Source organism: Mesoplodon bidens, assembly GCF_964165515.1.
Source record: "Mesoplodon bidens genome assembly, chromosome: X".
Taxonomy (NCBI): Eukaryota; Metazoa; Chordata; class Mammalia; order Artiodactyla; family Ziphiidae; genus Mesoplodon; species Mesoplodon bidens.
Genome location: NC_138163.1, coordinates 38,555,521 through 38,578,980, shown reverse-complemented (window position 1 = coordinate 38,578,980; position 23,460 = coordinate 38,555,521). Strand labels below are relative to the sequence as shown.

The 23,460-nt window shown below is 37.5% G+C and overlaps 1 protein-coding gene across 1 annotated transcript in view; it reads left to right on the top strand.

Annotated features, from left to right (window-relative positions):
- Positions 1 to 23,460, top strand: part of WDR44 (WD repeat domain 44) — an 83,514-nt gene that overhangs the window by 42,487 nt on the left and 17,567 nt on the right. The window contains exons 9-13 of the mRNA XM_081222889.1: positions 2,642 to 2,748; positions 3,505 to 3,656; positions 6,656 to 6,794; positions 8,076 to 8,140; positions 19,068 to 19,181. Coding sequence (XP_081079015.1) covers positions 2,642 to 2,748; positions 3,505 to 3,656; positions 6,656 to 6,794; positions 8,076 to 8,140; positions 19,068 to 19,181 — 577 coding nt within the window. The remainder of the gene's footprint in view (positions 1 to 2,641; positions 2,749 to 3,504; positions 3,657 to 6,655; positions 6,795 to 8,075; positions 8,141 to 19,067; positions 19,182 to 23,460) is intronic.

The window sequence follows — 23,460 nt, the reverse complement described above, 5'->3', positions numbered from 1 at the left end:
AAATGTTCTAACTTCATTCTTTTACATGTAGCTGTCCAGTTTTCCCAGCACCACTTATTGAAGAGACTGTCATTTCTCCAGTGTATATTCTTGCCTCCTTTGTCATAGATTAATTGACCGTAGGTGGAGTATAATCTATAAAAAGTTTGGATCACTACATTATACACCTGAAACTAATATAATATTATAAATCAACTATACCTCAAAAAAAAAAGGTTTACCTGGGAATTCCCTGGCGGTCCAGTGGTTAGCACTCCACACTTTCACTGCCGAGGGCCCAGGTTCGATCCCTGGTTAGGGAACTAAGATCCCACAAGCCGTGTGGTGTGGCCAAAAGAAAAAGGTTTATCATCTGTGTTTTATGATTATCAAAAGTAATACAGAAATGGGTAAAAAAGAAAATGAAAGTCTCTCATACTCTCACCCCCAGAAATAATCTTTAGGTATGTTCACCATAGATTTTTTTTTAACTTACTTATTTTTGGCTGCATTGGGTCTTCATTGCTGTGCGCAGGCTTTCTCTAGTTGCGGCGAGCGGGGGCTACTCTTCTTTGCCGTGCATGGGCTTCTCATTGCGGTGGCTTCTCTTGTTGCGGAGCACAGGCTCTAGGCGCGTGGGCTTTACTAGTTGTGGCACGCGGGCTCAGTAGTTGTGGCTCGCGGGCTCTAGAGTGCAGGCTCAGTCGTTGTGGTGCATGGGCTTCGTTGCGCCACGGCATGTGGGATCTTCCCGGACCAGGGATCAAACCCGTGTCCCCTGCATTGGCACGTGGATTCTTAACCACTGTGCCACCAGGGAAGTCCCCACCATAGAATTTTTTTCTCACAAAAGTGAAGTTATACTGTGTCTATAGTTTATTGACTTTTTTTAAAAAATACCTATTATGTAATGGACATTTCTTCATATCAGTACCAGTTGTAACATATTGTATAGTCTTTCTGTCAGTTAGACATGGGAGTTTGGTGCTGCAGATAAAATAGTTAGGAAGACAATTGTAGCCTCTGCCCTCACAGAGCTTCCAGTTAAATAAGAGAAACAGACACTAAACATGTAATTACACAGGTAAATCTAACTATGTTTGTAGTAATTACTATAAAAGAATATATGGGGTGCTATGGGAGTGTATAACAGGAAAATCTGTTCTAAAGAGTCAAGGAGGGCTTTTTTAAAAGAGAGCTATTTGTTCTGAGACCTAAAAGGTGAGTAGAAATTAGCCAAGGCAGAAGTGTTCCAGACAGAAATAACCACCCATTCAAAGGCCTTGAGGTGACTAAAAGCTTGGTACATTTCAAGAACTGAGGTTAGGGCTTCCCTGGTGGCACAGTGGTTAAGAATCCGCCTGCCAATGCAGGGGACATGGGTTCGAGCCCTGGTCTGGGAAGATCCCACATGCCGCGGAGCAACTAAGCCCGTGCGCCACAACGACTGAGCCTGCACTCTAGAGCCCGCGAGCCACAACTACTGAGCCCACGTGCCACAACTACTGAAACCCGCATGCCTAGAACCCGTGCTCCACAACAAGATAAACCACCACAATGAGAAGCCTGTGCACCGCAACAAAGAGGAGACCCCGCTCGCCGCAACTAGAGAAAGCCGCGCACAGCAACGAAGAACCAAAGCAGCCAAAAATAAATAAATAAATAAATTATTTTTTAAAAAAAGAACTGAGGTTAGTCTCATTTATTTTACTGCGTTCCATTGTAAGGATATACCATAACTTATTTATCCATTCCTCTGTTAATGACAATTCAGTTTATCTCTACTTTTTATCTATTCTAAACAATATTGCAGTGAACATCTTTGTATATATGCTTGGCAACTTTTTCAAATACTATCCTAAATTTCATGAGCTCCCGTGAATTGGTAAAAAATTTACCCCTGGTTTGTAAATTATGTTCGGTTTTAAATATCATGTATGGTGCTTTGTTTTTTATAATTTTAATATATGAAATTTGAGACTTAGATAATTGAAAAAGCAATAAATAAGTCCTATTTATGGAAGCCTGAGATGCATACTTGCATTACATTGTGTTTGGGAATACCTACTGGGAAAGCTCAGCCTAACTATATTGCATGCTGATACCCAAATGGAAAGGGAAGGGACAAGGGGCATCTTAGGCTACCAAAGCATTTTATTTTATAAGTAAATACCTCTTTACAGTTTCTTTGTATTGGTAAAATATGTTCTTAAGGATGACTCCCTAGAGCAGTCTTCTCAAAGCAATTCTCTTGCAGATTCATGGCCTCACCCCCAGACCCTCTAAATCACATGGTCTGGGGATGGAGCCCAGGTATCTGCACTTTAAAACACTCCCCTCCCACTCCATTCCCACCAAGTGATTATTATCCACCACTGAAAACTAGTGTTCTAGAGGATATGATATTGTACATTGGGGGGAACTGCCTATATTTCCTTTGTAGCCATATTGATTTGAGTATATTGATTCCATAGAACAAGGGATTTGGGAACTCAAAGACCTACTATGTATATAAAAAAGGAGTTATTTCAAAATGATACACTTTACCAGTCACAGCTCATGAGATTATCTGTGAATTGTTGAACTTTTACAATTAGTTGAGTTAATAAGAAGTAATTTGGGTTGGGTTTTTTGGGGGGTTTTTTTTGGTATTTTTGTTAAGGACTCAACTAAAGAAGTTCCTAGGAAAATCAGTAAAGAGAGCAAAGCACCTTGCTGAGGAATACGGCGAACGTGCTGTAAATAAAGTTAAAAGTGTTAGAGACGAAGGTAAGTGAAATAGAACATTTCAACTGAATACTTAATTGATTTGTAATCATTTAAATTTAGCCTGTAGTTTGTAAGAAGCATTCTATTTTATTGAAAGTAATAAACCTTAATAGCTAATATCTTAGCATTTCAATAAATCATGTTACTCTCACTATCAATTTTATGAGTGGGAAGAAAAATGAATTTATGCATCTTAAACATGAATTTGTACATACTTTGTGACTAGGAACCTGGAAGAGTTGAGTGTTCAGTAATCAGTTGTAAATTCGTTTTGTAAGGCTATTTAGTGTTTATAAATATTCTCAAAATTAGGTAAATTTTCTGAATTTCCACCCCTTAACTTCCTATGCCTTTGTTATAATTGTGCTCATTTGTTTTATTTAATAAACACTTATATAGTATTTATTCTGTGCCAGACACTGTTCCAAGCACTTTCACCTGTGTTAACTCATTTAATCCTCTTAAAAACTCTATGAGGTAAGTACCATTATTATCCCCATTTTATAGGTGAGAAAACTGAGGCACAGAAAGGTCAAATACCTTGCCCATAGTCACACAGATAATAAATGGCAGAGCTGGATTTGGACCCAGGCAATCTGGTACCAGACTCCATGCTGCTAACCAACATGCTATTTAGTAATAGACAGATTTTGCTTTTCCAATTAATGAATTTTCTTGGTAAGCAGTAGATATGAAAATATGACAGTAGCAATATCTATATTAGCTAGTGATGATTTCTATTGCTTTTCTATTCAGTGTTTCATACTGATCAAGATGATCCTTCATCAAGTGATGATGAAGGAATGCCATACACAAGACCAGTTAAATTCAAAGCAGCACATGGCTTCAAAGGACCTTATGATTTTGATCAGATCAAAGTGGTACAAGATCTTAGTGGTGAACATATGGTAAGCAACCTTTTTTATTTTTCAGGATTGATTCTGTTTTCATTGAGAGAAATACTTTGGTTTCTATAAAGCTGATGTCTTATGTATATAATTTCGCTAGCCTGAGCCATGAAAAGTGAATTGATAATAATATGATTTAATGAATAGGCAATGAAAAGTCTGTCTCGAATCATTGTTCAAGAAGTGACTTATTGAATAAGTAAACTCTAGGCCTGTATTATTAAGAAAGCTATGCAAACTTTCTTTTACCAGAGAAAGGTACCAAACTTTAAAGCAGTTAATGGTGATCTGTCAGTTTGAACAATGTTTAAAATGCTCCCTAGTATATTTTAAATAATTTATACAAATATTTCAGAAGCTCAATATAGTTTGTAAAATGACAGTTAGAACAAGGAGAGAGGTAGAGGTACAAGTTGTCTATCAGAGTTAAAATGTACCAAAGTAGGTATAAATTTCACAAATACATTACAGTTACCCTCTGAAAATGCTAGGAATGCAGGGAAGGCAGTAATAAACTCAGAACTGGGTAAGTGATACTGTTGGTCTTTGATCAGGGAATCTACTTATCTATTTAGATTTTAAATCTAAAAGTTGGCTTACACATATCAGTTGGCAGCCAGATTTGAATTTACTTTGGTGCTTATAATCTACACATAAAACGTTTGAGTTGTATAGCACAGGGAACTATATTCAATATCCTGTGATAAACTATAATGGGAAAGAATATGAAAAAGAATGTATATGTATAACTGAATCACTGTGCTGTACAGCAGAAATTAACACAACATTGTAAATCAACTATACTTCAATAAAATAAATTTTTTAAAAAGTTTCAGTTGAGGGCTTCCCTGGTGGCACAGTGGTTGAGAGTCTGCCTGCCGATGCAGGGGACATGGGTTTGTGCCCCGGTCTAGGAAGATCCCACATGCCGCGGAGCGGCTGGGCCCGTGAGCCATGGCCGCTGAGCCTGCGTGTCCGGAGCCTGTGCTCCGCAACGGGAGAAGGCACAACAGTGAGAGTCCCGCGTACTGCAAAAAAAAAAAAAAAAAGTTTCAATTGATTATAGTAACTTCCTTAAGGAATCTGATGAATTTCCTTGTACTGTATTGATTCTTTTTCATTATTTCCAGTTTCTTTTGTTTTTGTTTTTGTTTTTTTGTGGTATGTGGGCCTCTCACTGTTGCGGCTTCTCCCCTTGCGGAGCACAGGCTCCGGACGCGCAGGCTCAGCGGCCATGGCTCACGGGCGCAGCCGCTCCACAGCATGTGGGATCTTCCCGGACCGGGGCACGAACCCTCGTCCCCGGCATCAGCAGGTGGACTCTCAACCACTGTGCCACCAGGGAAGCCCTATTATTTCCAGTTTTAAGTAAATCTCATTGCAGTAGGCTCCAAATGACAAATTTCTTAACATACTTGAATTTTGTGGAAATGAATGTTATTCCAGTAAATAAACTGTTACCTCTAACTTGGATGATCTTTTTGACCTGCATAGATGTGTGTTATAATAGTGGTTATAACAATATTTATTGTAATAGGATTTGGCCTTTCCAATTTAAGCGTTCACATTCTCTACCATGCCTGCCGACCCCCCTCCACACTCACACACACACACACTTCCGCACTGTTTTTAGCACTGTCTATCTGGGAATTTTAGCCATATGCTGCAAAACCTTTTTTCTGGGGAGGAAAATAGAATGAGACCACACCATCCCAACACTTCTAAATGACCAGTGCTGTGAGGGTCACTGCTAAGCTGGGCCTTATTCTTCCCTCAGCCCTGGTCAGGAGTTGTTATTGCTATTCTGAGGTCTGTGCCCCCTCCTATCCCACTCGCCCTCATGTTCAGCTAGGAGACTGAGACCCCAGACTAGGATTTGTTCTTTTGCAATGAACGTTTCTGGCCACCTTAGATCTCCCATTTCCATTAATATGTGGACAAGGTTTTGGGTCTTGAAGTAGTTAACTTTTATTTTTTTATAAATTTATTTATTTTTTTGTTTTATTTTTGGCTGCATTCGGCCTTCGCTGCTGCGCATGGGCCCTCTCCAGTTGCAGCGAGCGGGGACTACTCTTCGTTGAGTGCACGGGCTTCTCATTGCAGTGGCTTCTCCTGTTGCGGTGCCCAGGCTCTAGGCACACAGGCTTCAGTAGTTGTGGCTCACCGGCTCTAGAGTGCAGGCTCAGTAGTTGTGGTGCATGGGCTTAGCTGCTCCGTGGCATGCGGGGTCCTCCTGGACCAGGGCTCGAACCCATGTCCCTTGCATTGGCAGGTGGATTCCTAACCACTGTGCCACCAGGGAAGCCTGAAGTTGTTAGTTTAGATTATGCAAACTGCAACTGTCTTCCCTCTCTTCTAAAAGTCCCTTTTTGTGGTATTATAGCATCATTGGACTATTGGCCTTAAGTGGTGTTAGTTATGTGAGCATTATCTTAGTGTATAGTAAGTCCCCTACATACAACCCTTGAAGTTGTGAACTTTCAAAGATGCAAACGTGCGTTCACATGTCTAGTCACATAAGTTAGTTCACGTGTCTGGCGTACATTGTCATGTGTGTGCATCCTCTACAAGTGGTTGTGTTTTTGTGTACTTTACTGTAGAGTACTGTATGTAGTACAGTAGTACAGTATCTTTATTTCAAGCCCATGATGTCTGGAAACAGGCGTAAAAGTAGCTGTGATGTAGCTGGTACTGTACTATGCTTTTCAAGGTGTACTGTACTGTAAGATTTTAAATGTTTTCTTTATTTTTTGTGTTTGTTGTTTTTGTATTATTTGTGTGAAAAGTATTATAAACCTATTACAGTACAGTACTGTATGGTTGATTGTGTTAGTTGGGTACCTAGGCTGACATTTTACAAACGCACTCTCGGAATGGAACTTGTTCATATATGTAGGGGATTTACTGTATGTGTAATTTGGCATAATTTTTTTCTTTGGCTTAAAAACAGTGTCTCAACTTTTAAAGTAATAACTTTGAACCTTCCTTTGTTTTCACAGGGAGCTGTTTGGACCATGAAATTTTCTCACTGTGGCAGATTACTTGCCTCAGCTGGACAAGACAATGTAGTAAGAATATGGGCTTTAAAAAATGCTTTCGACTATTTCAACAATATGCGGATGAAATACAATACTGAAGGTATTTTTCATTTATTGGTGGGTTTTAAAAAATCTGGAGACATCTGGCATTTTTACATTTTAGGTATAATTATACCCTCTTATCTGGCAATCATTTGCAGCAAGCACTACTTTCCATAAAAGCCGCAAACTTAAAACAGAAGTCAACAGCAAAAAGCATCTAAACCCAGTAAAAAAAGCTACCACAAAGTTTTTGACTTTATCTCTTTTTAGGTGTACTGCAGAGTTAAATTCATCAGCTACTGAGAACAAAGTTATTTGGTTTCCCCTGGTAACTTTCAGTTCTATCTTAGGTTAAAATGAAATATCTGATTAATCTAGAAAAAGAATGAGAATAATGTTTACATCCAGTAAGTAAAGAATGATTAAGGAAACATAGCCATGGAAAGTAAATGTGACTTGTCAGTACATCAAAGGGTATATGAAACTAGGTTAAATGGAAAAGAGAAACCCCAGAACATGATGTGTATACGCAACGATTACAATTATGTAAGATATTTCTGTATCGTATTATCAGCAAAGTGTGTAAAATTGATGTAAATAGGAGCTTTAAGTTTATGGGATTCTTTTCTTGTAATTATTGTCATTATTTAACTGTAGTACATTTTCTCCACAAACCCCTCACCACCCAGTCATCCAAGGCTGAACACAAGAAGTTAAGGGATGGGAGAAAGGAGAACAGAGGTAGTATGGGCAGGAGTATAGAGTGTAGTTGAAGCAGCAGTTTGAGGAACATAGAAATCTAGGGAGAGCCACTAAACTGGCCAGCGAGGCCCATACACTCTAGTAGCCCCTTGGGGTTGTTTGCAGTATGTTTTAATACATAATTCAAGATGATGATGAGTTGACAAAAAGTAAAACTATGTTTATTATACATTTATTGCCCTGCCTGGAGCAGAAAGACTATTTTCAGTGGCCATTGAGACTTACCCCAGCCCAGACCCTTCCTGTCCCTGTATTCATCTTCCTAACTGTTACGATTGGCAAGAATGTCTTCACGATGAATGATGAGGACTTGACAGTATTTTTTTAATTGGGGAAATGGTTAAGCCATTTTATAAATATTTTATATAAAAATGATAAAAATAAATATTTTGGTGCCTAAGAGTTAACACTTCGCTTGTTTAGAAAAATGTATTTTTCCAGAATGATGTATTCTATGACTTTTAATTAGGTGTTACTGTATTATTATTTCTGATTGATGTGTGTGTGTGTGTGTGTGTGTGTGTGTGTGTACACTTGTATATATACGTGCCTTTTTACAATTATTATGTTGTTTTAGGACGTGTGTCCCCATCACCTTCTCAGGAAAGTCTAAATTCATCAAAATCTGATACAGATACAGGGGTATGTTTGTTATTTTATGGTTACTATTGTTACATACTATGATTTTTTACCATAAAGTACCTTATTGTTTATCAGATATTACAGGTACATGAAAACATTTAAAATTGAGATGCATTAGAAATGAGAGTTTTTTTCTATTAGAATTGGTAAGTGAAAAATTGTGATGTTTAAAGAGTGTCAGACAGTAACTAATATTACTCAAGCTACTATACTAATGTAAACTTAAATTTAAAAATTCCCTCCCCTCAAATCCATGTTAGATATTTAAAAAATAATAATAGTAACGGACACCTGAATTAAAGATAATTAAGGAAAGAAAAAAGATATTGAAATATTTTCATTTTTTCATCTTCTTGGTTTAATAAATGTTTTATCCCAGTGTCAGGTAGTTTAAAATATCTTAATGATTTTCGTTTGGTTTCAGAGCTGGAAGGTTAAATATAACTAGTTTTAAACCTAAAAAGTGGAATGCAAAATATTATTGTAAGCTGTCCCTGTGCTTCTTGTATATTTAGCAAGGCAAGGGTGATGTAAACAAAGAGAACCTAAAATGTCCACCTGCTCAACAGTATTTTCCTGGGATTTCATTGGCTCTATAGTATTTGACACTAATTTTTCCCTACTCTAAACATACTCCTCTCAGCTTTCCATGATTCTGTTTTTCCTTGTTTTCTTCCTATATCCCTGCTGTCTCTTCCTCTTCCACCCCCTAAAATGTTGCTGTTTCTCTGGGTTTTGTCCTTTGGCTATTCTCAGTTGACATATTCACTCGCTACCTCTAATCCTGAACTGGCTTTAGCTCCATAATTCTTGTTTCCTTTCAATAGCTTTATGTTTTTTAAACAACAATGCAATCTTATTGTGCATGCTGCCCTTTTCACATAATAATATATATAGGCTCTCTCCACCTACACGTTCTTTAAGCACATCAATTAATAGGTCTGAAACTAAACTCCCTCAACAAATGTTTTCTGAGTGCCTGTTACATGTGCCAGACACTGCTAGATTCTGCAGAATCAAATGAGACTTATTTTCTGGCCTCAGGGACCTTGCTAACTAGTGAAATAGATATATCTGCAATTATAGTAGTATAGTATACCATAGTATAGTATAGTATAGTATAGTAATACTCTATAGAAGATACTACACAAGTATACAAGTTAGCCTTATGAATCAGGGTGTCAGGAAAAGCTCCCTGGAGGCTTTGAACGAGGAATCAACTATGTGAGGGACGGAAGGGGCGTATCAGAGCAAATAGTAAGTGCAAAGGCATGGAGGCTGAAACGACATGGCATGTTAAAGGTACTGCCTGGCTGGAGCAAAGGGTGCGTGTGTGAGAGTTGTAGGAAAGGTAGGCAGGATTGGTATTTTCAGTGGCTTTTTGTGTTAAACCAAAACATATGAACTTTATCCTCAAGGTACTAGGGGAAGATGGGCTTTGAGGGGTTTGGGTCAGAAGCTGAATTAAAATGTTCAGATTTTTGTTTTGGAATGAGCATTCTCATAGCAGTGTAAAAGATAGATTGGATGGGGGCTCCTGGCTAGAGACAGGGAAACCACTTAAGAGGCTCTCAACCCCAGAAAGAAATGGGTACTTCAATTATGGTAGATTATGATAGCAGTGAGTCTAGAAACCATAAAGAGGAGCTGAATTTGAGAAATATAAAAGAAGGACTTGATGACTGGACTACCTGGGGTAGTAAGTGAGTAGCCTAGGATGATTCCCAGGTGTCCAGCTTGAGCAACTGGCTAGAAATTAATGGTCATTCACGGAAATAGTTTTATTATTATCTACCCACAGCCCTGCTTCTCCTGTTTTGAGCCTTCTTTAATGGCATCAACATCCATAAGTTACCTTTTTAACTCAGAAACACTCTATTACTTTTTCTTCCTTACCCACATACCAAATTAGTTAAAAATTCTATCCACTCTACCTCCTCCTACAAATGCCCATGGAATCTGACCCCTCATTACTCACCTCGTCTAGGTCCTTGACACTCATTTAAATGCTTGCTGTAGCCTCCTAGTTGGTTTTTCTCTCGCTGGTCTCTACTGCCACCAGCTTTTTTTTTTTTTTTTTGGCTACACCACATGGCTTGCGGGATCAAACCTGTGCCCCCTGCAGTGAAAGCATGGAGTCCTAACCACTGGACCTCCAGGGGATTCCCTTTTTTTTTTTGTCAAAATACAGATCTGGGGGCTTCCCTGGTGGCGCAGTGGTTGAGAGTCCACCTGCCGATGCAGGGGACACGGGTTCGTGCCCCAGTCCGGGAGGATCCCGCATGCTGTGGAGCGGCTGGGCCCGTGAGCCATGGCCGCTGAGCCTGCGCGTCCGGAGCCTGTGCTCCACAACGGGAGAGGCCCACGTACAGCAAAAAATAAAAATAAAAAAATACAGATCTGTGCCATTTTGTGATTTAAAGTCTTCTGGTGGCTCCTTGTCACCATTCTTCCTGATATTACGTCATCTTACCTTTTTAACTCAGTTCTAATTCCCTAGTACCTGTGCATCCTAACTTGCCATGCCAGATATAGGTCTGTATCCTAAACACTCTTTCACTTTCATGTCTTTGTTCATGTTGTTTGCTTTGCCAGGAATTCCCTCCTTGTCCCCTTTTCTTCCAGGGCAAAGCCCTACTCATCCTTCAAGATTCAGCTCAAATATCTTATCTTCTCTTATTATTTTCCCTGAATCAAGCAGACAGAGTTGTTCCTCACTTGTGTTCTGACAGTACATCATATGTACTTTGACATTGATATTATTTACCATGCCTTCCTTGGCAGTTTGTCCCTCTGGCTAGGCTCAGGGCTGATTTAAGGCAAAGAACTGTACTTCACAGATCTTAATATCCTTGGAACCTAACCCCATGCCTGACTGTGGTAGACCTAAATCAGTGTTGAATTCCTGCTTCTGTGCCTTTCATTCATTCCTATTCCCCTTATCTGGATGCCTGCGGTCTCCCTTTTTTTCTACTTAAAACTTGCCCATTCTTGAAGGCCCACTTCCTCCATAAAGCCTTCACTGACTAATGTAGCAGTGAAAATTTTAACCACTTTGCTTTAGGGGAAAAGGATTTGCTTTTATTAGTTTAATTTACCATAAAGTTTCCAGGCCTTGATTACTATTAGAAACAGAGACTATTTGTACTATCTTATATTATGCTTATTTTAACAGTCCTACTTACAGATTCTTAACTACTTCCATCCTCGCCCCCCACCCCAAAACCCTAAGTAACTCCCAATCTTGTTTGAATAGAAGACCTTTAAATTAGGAGCATAGGGACTTCCCTGGAGGTCGAGTGGGTTAGGACTCCGTGCTTCCAACGCAGAGGACATGGCTTCTATCCCTGGTCGGGCAACTAAGATCCCCCATGCCCCGTGGTGCGGCCACAAAAAAAAAAATGTGCGTAGTAGTTCTTTGACCCAAAAAGTACTGAGCCCCTGGAGTGCTGAGGCTTTTTTCTGGAGTAGTTGAGTATCGTTTATATCTATTGTTTTCAGGAAAAGATACTTTGGGGTTCCTTTCACTTCTGTCATTCTATATGGGGACAGTTAAAAGAAGCCTCTGTTTCATATGCCTTTGTCTTTAACCTAGTACTCGCTGCAGTGAGGCACAGTAAGCACAGTGGAGTTTATTTCCCTGATATGTGTGTTCTTTTTTCCTTTTTTCTCATGATAGTGATATCATATATATATATATATTTTTTTTTTTGATATGTTTTTACTCTTGCCTTCTTAGCATCCATGTAAAATAGAATACATAAAAGTACCTATTGTACAGTTGGGCATACAAAGTGACACACCCAAGACCACTCACCTACTCGTTGGTCAGGCCAAGCCTAGAATTCTGGCTCTTATGCTCTCTGTTTCTATTGATTTCCAAAAGTAGCTCAGTAAATGTAAGGAAGAGCAGCGTATTTAGTTTGCTCCATTATGCTACAGACTTGTAACATTTCTTCTTGACACTAGAAGTTGTAAATATGCTATCTACCTAAAACTTAATGTTTTCCTTGGATAAATCTGTTTGGTACACTTGATTAGTGGAATATCAATATGGGTGTTACAGCATTTAACTTCTGCTTAGAATTTTTGAGAGTAGATTGTAGGGGAGGAAAAAAATTTCCTCTACCCTCTTAGGTTCTGTGGCTGGGAACTACGAAATAACCTAACAAAAGACAGATTAAGAGGAGAAACGGTTTATTACGTATGCATATGGAGGCCTTCCTAGAGGAATAGTGAAGACCCAAAGAAGCTGTTAGACTTAGGCGCTTATATATCATTTTAACAAAGAGCAAGAAATTTGTGGAAAAGTGACAAGATAAAGAAAAAGAAGTTTAGGCTTTTAGGGGTGGTAAATTGTGGGAAGGTAAATCTACTGGGGGAAACTAATGGAAGATAAGGGTAATTTAGTAAGGTTCTGTTTAGGCAGTTAAGATTGATTCTCTCCTTCCTGGTAAGGGAGAGGTGAGGGGGAGACACCTTTACAAAGGGCATTTTATGCTCTGCTTTCAGGTAGAAAGGGGGAGGGCAGAGACTTTTTCTTGTGTCTGTTTCCTCTTAGTTGCATTCAGCTCAAAATAATCCTTAGGCAAAGGGGCATATTTGGGGGTGACATATTCTGATCCCCTTCAAAATCATTAGAGTCTAAAATGGATGAAAGGCCTTAACTGTAAAGGAATGAGAGGGAATTTTTATGAAATTGTACATATACGGTATTTATTAAAAATATGCACTGATTTAGATTTGGTTCAATCAACAAGCAATTTTTAAACATCTACAGTGTGTTAGGCACTGAAAATATAAAGATGCAGTGGATAATTCGTACCAATGAGCAATGCATGGGAGAAGACAGACATCAACAATGATATTGCACTGGCCAAAAAGTGCCTTCAGTTTTTAAGTAAAAATAAAAGACACTTTTCATTTTTACCAAGGACTTTATTGAACAACGTATTCACCCTTTTGTTCCACTACCTTGTGCCATTTTTCAGGCAACTTCATAATTCTGTCTTCCCAAAACTTTTTATCTTTTTGAGCAAAGAACTGTTCCAGGTGCCTTTTACAGTCTTCCAGGGAATTGAAATTTTTTAATTTAACAGAATTTTGTAAAGACCTAAATAAAAGGAAATCCAAAGGCACAATGTCTGGTGAATATGGTGGATGAATCAGAACTTCCCAGCCAAGCCGTAACAGTTTTTGCTTGGTCATCAAAGAAACATACAGTCTTGCGTTATCCTGATGGAAGATTATGTGTTTTCTGTTGACTAATTCTGGACGCTTTTCGTCGAGTGCTGCTTTCAGTTGGTCTAATTGGGAGCAGTACTTGTTGGAATTAATCGTTTGGTTTTCCAGAAGGAGCTCATAATAGAGGACTCCCTTCCAATCCCACCATATACACAACATCACCTTGTTTGGATGAAGACTGGCCTTTAGTGTGGTTGGTGGTGGTTCATTTCACTTGCCCCACCATCTCTTCCATTCCACATTATTGTACAGTATCCACTTTTCATCGCCTGTCACAACTTGTTTTAAAAACAAAACGTTTTCATTACGTTTAACTAGAGAATTGCATGCAGAAATACTGTCAAGAGGTTTTTTTTCTGCTTAACTTACGTGGAACCCAAACGTCAAAGCGATGAACATAATCAAACTGGTGCAAATGATTTTCAACGCTTGATTTGGATATTTTGAGTATGTCAGCTATCTCCCGCATGGTATAACATTGAGTGTTCTCAATAAATGTCTCGATTTGATCGCTATCAACTTCAACTGGTCTAGCCAACCTTGGAGCATCGACCAGCGAGGAATCTCTAGCACAAAACTTTGCAAACCACTCTTGACACATTCGATCAGTCACAGCACCTTCTCCATACACTGCACAAATCCTTTTTGGCGTTTCAGTTGTGTTTTTACCTTTCTTGAAATAATAAAACATAATATGCCAAAAATGTTACTTTTTTTCTTCCATCTTCAATATTAAAATGGCTACACAAAAATTCACCAATTTTGATAAGTCTTTTTTTAAATGCACGCTGATATGACAACTGTCACATACAATCTAATAAAATTGTTTCAAATGAAGTTAAAGACAACTAAGTGCTACTAGAGCCATCTTATGGAAAAAACCAAATGAACCTTCTGGCCAACCTGATAATATATGCCCAAAACAGAATTAAGTATCATTTTCCTGAGAAAACCACTCTTTTGATGGTATGCATACTTGATATCAGTTCATTATTTAGCACCCATACCATCTCCTGAGTTAGAAACTGTGATCACTTTTCACTCTCTCCTCTCCCTTCAGTGTCTGTTCATTTACCAGATCCTGCCCGCTTGATCTCAGAAATGTCTTTGGAATCTGGCCATTTCTTTCATTTCCACTATTACAATCCAGGCCTTTATCTCCTACCTGGACCACTATAGCTGTTCTCTCAGATTCCAGTCTTTTATCCACAGAATTATGGATAAAATTATGCCAGCAGAATTACTTTTCTGTAAAACAAATCTCATCATGTTACTCTCCTGTTTTAAGCACTCCTTTTGGCTCTCTTTTTTCCTATAGAATTAAGTCTAAATTCCTTAGATGACTCAGTCTTTCAGAGATCAGCCTGACCTCAGCTCTCATTGTTATTTCCCACCCTTCCGTCTCTCAGACCTTATGTTCTGAGCCACTTGGTTGTTCATGCCCCAACAAAGATGTCAGACCCTTTGTTGATGCCTGTACTTAACAATACATGTGCAGTTCCCCTTTGCCTGGCAAATTCATTTAAGACTCGTCCCCTCACTGAAGCATTCCTTGCTTCACCTAGTAATTTACTCATGTGCTCCCTCACTGTTCCCATGGTACTTTGCCCATAGTTCTGTTAAAAGCACTTACTGTATACTATATCAATTTATGTAACAACAGCTAACATTTTATGAGCCCTTACGATGTGCCATGTACTTTGCTAAGTACATTTTATGTCTTCACCTCACAACAGCCCTGGTAGTGTTGTGAAGTACTATTAAGAAACCCTATTTTACAGATGAAGAAAATGCTTAGAGATATTGAGTAACACACCAGTTTCACACAGTTGGTAGATACAGCAAGAGAATTAGAACCCAGCTCTGATCTGTCTTTAGAGCTTATGCTCTTAACCATTATGCTCCGCTAGTTGGCATCTGAAGGTCTGGCACTATGTCTTCATTTAGTCCACAAATATTTATTGAGTGTCTACTGTGTATTTATCATTGTTCTAAGAGTTGGGGATATAGTAGTGAACAGAAGAAACAAAAATATATTGTTATGAAGCTTATTCTAGTGGTGGGAGACAGAGAAACAAAACAAGTAAATTTTGTAATATATTAGAAGGTGATAAATTTCGTGGAGAAAAAGCAGATAAAGCGGGGTGACAGGAGCTAAATATGGTGGACAAGCAAAGCTTCACTGAGAAGTCATTTGAGGAGAATCTGAAGGAGGTGAGAGAGAGATCATCTGGCTATCTGGAGGAGAATAACATTCCAGGTGGAGGCAGGTGAAACTGATAAGGCAGGAGTCCTGGTATGTTCAGGAAATAGCACTGAGGCCTGGGTAGCTGGAGCCAGTGAGCAAGGAGATGAGTAGTAGAAAATGAAGTCACGGAGGTGTAGATGGGCCAGTCATAAGATGTAGGACACTGCAAGGACTTTGGCTTTTGCTCTGAGAAAGAAGCCAATGGAGGGTTTTTGAACAGAGGATGACAATCTGACATATTTTATTCTGGCTTTTAAATACTGAGAATAGATTATAAACAGATAAGAAATATTTATTTCGGTATTTCAAGTAGCGTACCATATCTGGTATATAGTAAGTGTTAATAAATATCAAAAGGCTTACAAGTTTTCAAAGCAATCCAACTTTAAATGACATTTTTAGGTAATCTGGATATTTGGATATGGATTTGATATTTGATGATACAGATGGTATTTTTTTAGGTATGATAATGTAATGGTAGTTAAATTTAAAAGATTACTAGTTAGAGATACATATAGAATATTTACTGATAAAATGAATGATGTTTAGATTTTGCTTTAACTGCTCCAGCAAAAATAAGCAAATACATAAAAGTGGGAGGATTGAAAAAACAAGGTGAATAAAATGTTGATAATCATTAAAACAGGTGATGGATGCATGGGTTTCATTATACTGTCTACTTCTGTGTATATTTGAAATGTTCATAATAAAGTTTTATATATACATTATATTTACATAGAGATATAAATATCTCTCTACATATAGATATCCAGAGAGATATAGATAAAATATATAACATTTCACTTGGTAATTCTACCTTTAAAAATCTATCATAAAGAAATGATCATGTATGCCCGAAGATGTAAGAGGATTTTCATATTAATATTCTCACAGTAGCTAAAATTTAAACAAACTGAATTTTTAATAGTTGGAAAATAAAAACTATGGTATAATCCATACAGTATAATACTATGCAGTCCTTAAATTCTTTTCAAAGACTACTTGATGACATTTAAAATATTCTAAATAAATTGTAAAGTGAAAATAGCAGAATGAAAAAGTAGATATATATTATCCTAATCTTGACTAAAAATATCTATAAATATAGATTTTAAAATTTTAAAGAAATACACTAAATTATAGCTAGTAGTTGTCACTAGCTGGTAGGGTTTTAGCTCATTTTTTTATTTGACTCTTTATACTTCTCTGTATTTCTAAAATTTTCTTTAATAGATTTACCTGATTTTATTAAGACAAACAACAGAAGATACTATAAAAGTCTATGGTTTAAGCCTTTGACCCTTCTATTAGGATAAACAAATAATAAAATAGGGATAAAAGTTCATGCTCCAGGATGTTTGTTGAATTGCTATTTAGCAAAAAATTGGAAATGTCTAAATTACCAACAAATTGGAAATGATTAAATTATGGTGCATCCATATGCAGCTAGTAAATGTTTCCAAAGAGTGAAATACAGAAAGTGCTCATGTAAAATAAAAAGGAAGATACTGAATCATGTGTACAATGTGATTTCAATTATGTTTTTAAAAAATGAAAGATTGAAGATGGCCAAAATTTTAGCAGATTATAGGTGGTTTTAATTTTAGTTTTTCTACTTTCTATGTTTTCTGAATTGTCTATACTGAGCATGTATATTACTTTATAATCAAAAATACATTATTTAAGTATTTTGAAAATATGTAGAGTACAATGAAAAGAAAATGGATGATTAAGGAGGAAAAAAAAAGATCTGGGATCGCAGCTAGGGGAAATATGCTGAGGAGTTAATAAAATGAAAATGATTATTAAACAAAAAGTTGAATTTTATGTAACAGGGAAAGAAGCCTGTTTAGTTTTGTCTTCCAGCAGTACTCACTAATCTAGCAGTAAAATTAGGGGAAGTAGCTGTAATCATCTAGGATTAGGAGTGTTTGGCAAAGGGTCAGGGCATCTGTGTTGCTGGTCTACCTCCACAGTGAATGTGAAGATGTTTTTATAAACTGTAAAGTTGTTAACAGATAGCAGTGGTAGTTTTTATCTATCCCCATGGCCACTGTCCTATTTAAGCCCTCGTTATTCTTACTTAAACTTACTGACTGCTTTTCCTGCCCCGACTCTCTTTCCAAACCATCTTTTACATTATTGCCCAGCATTCTCTTTCTAAAGCCCCAGTCAGATTGTGTTATTTTTGCTTTTCAGAAACCTGTGTTGGCTCTCCATCACCTTAGAATGTCTGAATTTTTAAGCCACAAATCCAAGGCTCTTTATGATCTGGTCTCAAAGTACCTTTCTACCCTAATCCCCTGCTTTATCTCCATATACGTTTTTCTCCATCCTCACCATCCTACCTACCCTTCCCTAAATATGCAAGGCTTAGCTAACATTCCGTATTTCTGCTCAAGTGACATCCCTTAAAACATTTGAGGAACAACCTCTGGACTTACAGTTAGATGACTTGTACCTTTGCTTTGGTTCTGCTGTTTACAGGTGGCTGCTTGACTTTTAATATGTTATTTTGACCTCTTTGATTCTCAGGTTTTTTGCTTAATTTCTTCATCCTCATAATGGTAATACCTACCTCACAGGGTTGTTAGGATTCATTCAGATAATGAATACAAAAGCATGTTGTAAACTAAATGCACGGCACACGTGTATGGCATTATTTTCTACCTACCTCTACCTGTCAGGATGCTTTTGACTTCAAATAATAGAAATCCAACTGAAAATGGCTTAACAATGAGGAAGCCAGTCTGGAGGTAAGGCGGCTCTAGGGTTGGTTAATTCAGCAGCTCAGTAGTGTCATCAGGAACACAAGGTCCTTCCATCCTCTTGCTTTGCTGTTCTTTCTCTGTTGTTCTCCTGGGCTTGGTCCCCTCATGGTAGTAAGATGACTACTGCTGTCTTAGGTGTCACATGCAGACAACAATGTTCAGAAGCAGGAAAGAGGAAGGTCCCTTTAGTATACCCCTTTTTAAGAGTGAGGAAATCTTTCTAGAAGCCTCCCCTATCACCTCATCCCCCAGATGTACTTGCCCTCATGTCACTTGATGAAAATTATAACATATGCCCATGCCTAAACCAGTCATCACTGGAAAGCGGAGTGAGCTCATCTTAATTAGCTTAGACCAATCATGATCACCCCCTGGTGCTGGCTCCCACCTCTCCTAAAGGAAGAGATGCTCAAAAAAGGACAAAGTAGGGGCTCTGTTAGGTAGGGAAAGATTGTGATAGCATGATGTCTTCAGGGATGATCCTGGTTTATTAAGACAAGGAGGTGAGGAAGTAATAAGTAGTAGATTCAGCATAAAGGGGAGTCAGCTTTTAGTGGATCACGATTTCAATCAGGCATCATATAAAATGAGAGAACAAATGGGGTGGGAAGAGTATGAAGCTTTTGTTTTTCTAGTTTTAACATTTGTTTTCATGTCTAAATAGGTATGCAGTGGAGCTGATGAAGACCCAGATGATAAAAATGCACCATTTCGACAACGGCCATTTTGCAAATATAAAGGACATACTGCTGATCTCCTTGATCTTTCATGGTCTAAAGTAAGAAATTCTTTTTTTTTTTTTTTTGGCTGCGTTGGGTCTTCGTTTCTGTGCACGGGCTTTCTCTAGTTGCGGCGAGCAGGCGCTACTCTTTGTTGCGGTGCATGGGCCTCTCTTGTTGCAGAGCACAGGCTCTAGGTGCACAGGCTTCAGTAGTTGCAGCATGTGGGCTTAGTAGTTGTGGTACACGGGCTTAGTTGCTCGACGGCATGTGGATCTTCCCGGACCAGGGATCGAACACATGTCCCCTGCATTGGCAGGTGGATTCTTAACCACTGCGCCATCATAGAAGTCCTAAAGTAGGAGATTCTTTTTTTTTTTTTTTTTTTTAAGTAGGAGATTCTTATTTGAATTTTGTATTCTATGTAACTATTTTAGGATAAAAGCAAATGTTTTATTTGTATGATTGTCACAGTCAGGTGTTTGAATGTTTGTATATACTTTGTGGTAGTTACAAATTAATCAAAGTTAAAAAAGAGAAATGTCAGATTAGGCTAATAAGAAAATGTTTATATTACTTAACAGCTTCTATCTGGATCTGTCTATACACTTGTATTTGCTTCTTTTATAAAATAGTTTTGCAAAGTAACTATCCTCAGCAAAATGGATATGACTTCAGCTACAAAGGTGAAGTCTGACCTATCTAATCAAGACTGTTTTGGGGATAATCTGCTACATTCATGAAATTATTAATTTAGGTTTAATAATTATATTCTGCAGATCAATGGTAAGTCTTCATTTTGTGATTTGTTTTCCTTAGAGCAAAATTTTAGAAGTAGAGGGGCTATTTTGCCACCGATCAAATATCTTAGCAGTTTGCAAAATTTTTAAGAGATATTTTAAATTTTATTTAAGGTGTTTGAAGCATAAAGTAGTTTTTAGAATTTTTGCATGATTCCTTACACTTTCTTTGTATTAAAATTTGTCAGTAATCAAAATCTAAAATATATTAAGAATTTGTGGGGGAAAGTAATATTTAAAAGCTTTAAATTGAGAAAAGTCATCTGAGTTAACAAAATACTAGCAAGGATACTGGTGATGCCCATATATTTTAACTATATCACAAAGATATCACTGGTATATATTGGCAAGTCAGCCTTTCCCTGAGCTCCAGCTTTGAATCACTCCATTTATGAATTATGCTCCTATCATATTTGTTTAGATGTGTTATGGATGCATTTCATAACATTTTTCTCTAACCTCCTGGAACAAGCTTGGGCCTCACCTGGTAGTCTGGTTTTAAATTGAGCCCCAGTTGTATCCTTGTACTCTCTCCCCACCCTGTGTGAAATCTGAGTTGTCGGAAGATGGAAATTTAAAGTGTCCTTAATCTGATAATCGTATTCATCTCGAATAAAAAGTACAAAGCACCTTATTGGGAACCCTGCACTCATTTTACTTTCTTAAAGCAAACCAATCTTTTTTGTGAAATGTAACACCAACTGAAGATATTAATTCTCCATTGATGACTGTATCGGTCAGTGTTCTCCAGAGTAACAGAACCAAGAGGAAATACATACATAGGAGGTTTATTTTAAGGAATTGGCTCACACAGTTGTGGGGGCAGGCAAATTTGAAATTTGTAGGGCAGGCATTGAAAACTCAGCCGGAGTCATGCTGAAGTTTTTTTTTGTTTTTTTTCCCAGCTTTATCGAGATGTAATTAAAACATTGTATAAGTTTAAGGTGTACACAGTGATGATTTGATATACTTACATATTGGGAAATGATTACTACAATAAGGGTAATTAACACATTCATCACCAAAAATAGTTACCTTTTTTTCTGTGGTGAGAACATTTGAGATCTACTCTCTTAGCAACTTGCAAGTATATAATACAGCATTGTTAACTCTAGTCACCTTGTTGTACATTCATGCTGGACTCTTAAGGCAGAATTTCTTCTCCAGGAAACCTCAGTTTTTGTTCTTAACGCCTTCATCTGTCTGTGTACTCTTTTCTTAAACTTTCTTTTTTACACAACTGTTTATCTATGTACATTTCTACGTCTTATTGGCAACAAGATTCTAAGCCCCTCAAGAGTAGGGATCAGCTCTTACTTCACTGTTGTTTCTCTTGAGTATCTAGCACAGTTGATGTTTATAGTGGGTTTTCTGTTTGTTGAAGACTTGTTTTGTGCCACGTAATAAGAATTACCTTGTTAATACTGAAAATAACAATGCTGTGAGGTAGTTGATATTCCATACTGTGGATTAGAAGACTGGGCCTCTGACCCATCCAAGATCAAAAAACTAGTTATGGGTAGAACTTAGATCTGAATCTCATTTTTTTGACTTGTAAGATCATGCTTGGTTCAAAAAAGCTATTTAATTTCATTTATTTAATAAATATTTATTTTTGGATTGGGTTGTTTGTTTTTTTAATATTGAGCTGCATGAGCTGTTCATATATTTTGGAGATTAATCCTTCATCTGTTGATTCATTTGCAAATATTTCCTCCGATTCTGAGGGTCGTCTTTTCATCTTGCTTGTACTTGCCTTTGCTGTGCAAAATCTTTTAAGTTTCATTAGGTCCCATTTGTTTAGTTTAGTTTTTATTTTCATTTCTCTAGGAGGTAGATCAAAAAAGATCTTGCTGTGATTTATGTCAAAGAGTGTTCTTCCTATGTTTTCCTCTAAGAGTTTTATAGTGTCTGGCCTTACATTTAGGTCTTTAATCCATTTTGAGTTTATTCTTGTGTATGGTGTTAGGGAGTGTTCTAATTTCATTCTTTTACATGGAGATGTCCAGTTTTCCCAGCACCACTTATTGAAGAGGCTGTCTTTTCTCCACTGTGTATTCTTGCATCCTTTATCCAAGATAAGGTGACCATATGTGTGTGGGTTTCTCTCTGGGCTTTCTATCCTGTTGCATTGATCTATATTTCTTTTTTTGTGCCAGTACCATACTGTCTTGATGACTGTAGCTTTGTAGTATAGTCTGAAGTCCGGGAGCCTGATTCATCCAGCTCCGTTTTCTTTCTCAAGATTGCTTTGGCTATTTGGGGTCTTTTGTGTTTCCACACAAATGGTGAAATTTTTTTTTTTTTTAGTTCTGTGAAAAATGCCATGGGTAATTTGATAGGGATTGCACTGAATCTGTAGATTTGCTTTGGGTAGTATAGTCATTTTCACAATATTGATTCTTCCAATCCAAGAACATGGAATATCTCTCCATCTGTTGTTAACATCTTTAATTTCTTTCATCAGTGTCTTATACTTTTCTGCATATAGGTCTTTTGTCTCCCTAGGTAGGTTTATTCCTAGGTATTTTATTCTTTTTGTTGCAATGGTAAATGGGAGTATTGCCTTAATTTCTCTTTTAGATTTTTCATCATTAGTGTATAGGAATGCCAGAGATTTCTGTGCATTAATTTTGTATCCTGCTACTTTACCAAATTCATTGATTAGCTCTAGTAGTTTTCTGGTGGCATCTTTGGGATTCTCTATGTATAGTATCATGTCATCTGCAGACAGTGACAGTTTTACTTCTTCTTTTCCAATTTGTATTCCTTTTGTTTCTTTTTCTTCTCTGATTGCCATGGCTAGGACTTCCAAAACTATGTTCAATAATAGTGGGGAGAGTGGATATCCTTGTCTTGTTCCCGATCATAGAGGAAATGGTTTCAGTTTTTCACCATTGAGAATGATGTTTGCTGTGGGTTTATCGTATATGGCCTTTATTATGTTGAGGTAGGTTCCCTCTATGCCCACTTTCTGGAGTTTTTATCATAAATGGGTGTTGAATTTTGTCAAAAGCTTTTTCTGCATCTATTGAGATGATCATATGGTTTTTCTTCTTCAGTTTGTTAATATGGTGTATCACATTGATTTGCGTATACTGGAGAATCCTTGCATCCCTGGGATAAATCCCACTTGGTCATGGTATATGATCCTTTTAATGTGTTGTTGGATTCTGTTTGCTAGTATTTTGTTGAGGATTTTTGCATCTATATTCATCAGTGATATTGGTCTGTCATTTTCTTTTTTTGTAGTATCTTTGCCTGGTTTTGTTATCAGGGTGATGATGGCCTCATAGAATGAGTTAGGGAGTGTTCCTTCCTCTGCAACTTTTTGGAAGAGTTTGAGAAGGATGGCTGTTAGCTATTCTCTAAATGTTTGATAGAATTCACCTGTGAAGCCATCTGGTCCTGGACTTTTGTTTGTTGGAAGATTTTTTTATCACAGTTTCAATTTCATTACTTGTGATTGGTCTGTTCATATTTTCTATTTCTTCCTGGTTCAATCTTGGAAGGTTATACCTTTCTAAGAATTTGTCCA